This window comes from Loxodonta africana, chromosome 6 (genome assembly GCF_030014295.1).
Source record: "Loxodonta africana isolate mLoxAfr1 chromosome 6, mLoxAfr1.hap2, whole genome shotgun sequence".
Taxonomy (NCBI): Eukaryota; Metazoa; Chordata; class Mammalia; order Proboscidea; family Elephantidae; genus Loxodonta; species Loxodonta africana.
Genome location: NC_087347.1, coordinates 14,538,829 through 14,540,477, shown reverse-complemented (window position 1 = coordinate 14,540,477; position 1,649 = coordinate 14,538,829). Strand labels below are relative to the sequence as shown.

The window sequence follows — 1,649 nt, the reverse complement described above, 5'->3', positions numbered from 1 at the left end:
ATGGGTTGCTGTGGTTGTGGAAGTTGCGGTGGCGGCTGCGGTGGCCGCTGCGGTGGCGGCCGTGGCGGGGGCTGTGGCAGCTGCACCACCTGCAGGTACTACCGGGTGGGCTGCTGCTCCGGCTGCTGCCCCTGCTGCTGCGGCTGCTGTGGGGGCTGCTGCAGTGTCCCCGTGGTCTGCTGCTGCCGCCGCCCCTGTAGCCGTGGCTCGTGTGGCTGTGGCTGCGGGAGGGGCTGTTGCCAGCAGAAGTGCGGCTTCAAGAAGCAATGCTGCTGATAGGAGGGCAGCCTGTGGTGCTGCTGGGGACTTGGCTGGCTCCTGTTGGTGAGACTTTCCTCCACCCCACCCTGTCTGCTCCTGCTGTCTCCCCATCATGTGAACTTCATGGCACTTCCCTCCTTCCCTCTCATACTCTGAAGTTTAAGTAATTTTTTCCATTTTTTGAGATAATAGCATGGACATCTTATACAATGTTATTCCAGGAAAAGAATGGAGAATGTCTTGATTATTGAGCTTAGCAAAATGGATTAAGGATTTCTACTGTGATTTTTTTCTTTGATCCCTTTTTTCCTATATATGCGTTAGTTCTTCATGTTTGTACCATAAGTGTTCAGCCCTTCCTGTGGCTGTGGCAGCTTTCTAGATGCGCTCCTAAATTTTTTTAAAATAAAATGCAAAAATAAACTTTGAACATTGTCCCTTCATTTTATCTTTATAGTTATTTTTATTAAAGAAAAATAATTATGGTCTTCCATAGGCTGGGACCATCAAGGATACATAAATAATTAAGCTTTTGTGTGATGTACAATCTACTCATCCACAAATAACCAGGATTACGAGGCAGAATAATATTAAATGTGTCAAAAGACACATCGATGGGGTGTGGTGTGGGCAGGAGAGACCCCATATTGTTGGATGGAGAATGGAACCAAAGAACTGGAATAACTTATGAAGGAGGTAACATTTTGGGGTGAGTTTTGGAGAATAGGTAAGGTTCTGACAAGTGAAAATAATTGAAGGCAGATATTTCAAGAAGGGAAAAGGATGACGGATAGGAACATTTAAGGTACTATAAACGAGAAGTAGCAATCATGAGTTTGAACTAAATATAGAGTATATCAATATAAATAGGAAGATGAGGCCTACAATTTGGAAGGATAAGGGCTTAATAATAACAACTATTCACATGCCCTTATTACATCCTTGGCATTTTCCCAAGAACTCACATGTGCCATATATTATGTTGTGATAGAAATACTATTATTATGCCCATTGAACAGGTAGGGAAATGACATAGAGAGGTTAAGTAACCTAGCTAGAGGTGGCAGACCTCTGACATAGCAATGTCATAAGCTAGTGAAGTAACCTGAAAAAAAAAAAAAATCAACTAAGCCCAAAAGAAGGCAGTAATGGAGGAGATAAGGAACAATAACAACAAAAAAGATATAAGACATACAAAAAAAAAAATTTCCAAAATGGCAGAAGTAAGTTCTTCCTTATCAGTAGTTACTTTCAATGTAAATGGATTAAGCTCTCCAAAGGAAAGGCAGAATTTGACAGAACAGATTAAAAAACAAAACAAAATAAAACTCAGGATCCAACTATCTGCTGTTTACAATAGACTCACCTTAGATCCAAAGACACAAATA

General features: G+C 41.8%; 1 protein-coding gene across 1 annotated transcript; it reads left to right on the top strand.

Moving 5' to 3' along the window:
• On the top strand, nt 1-276 carry LOC135231571 (small cysteine and glycine repeat-containing protein 9-like). Its single transcript, XM_064287411.1, has one exon. It carries the CDS (start codon nt 1-3, stop codon nt 274-276), a length of 276 nt encoding a protein of 91 aa, XP_064143481.1.
• Nucleotides 277-1,649: the final 1,373 nt, after the last annotated feature.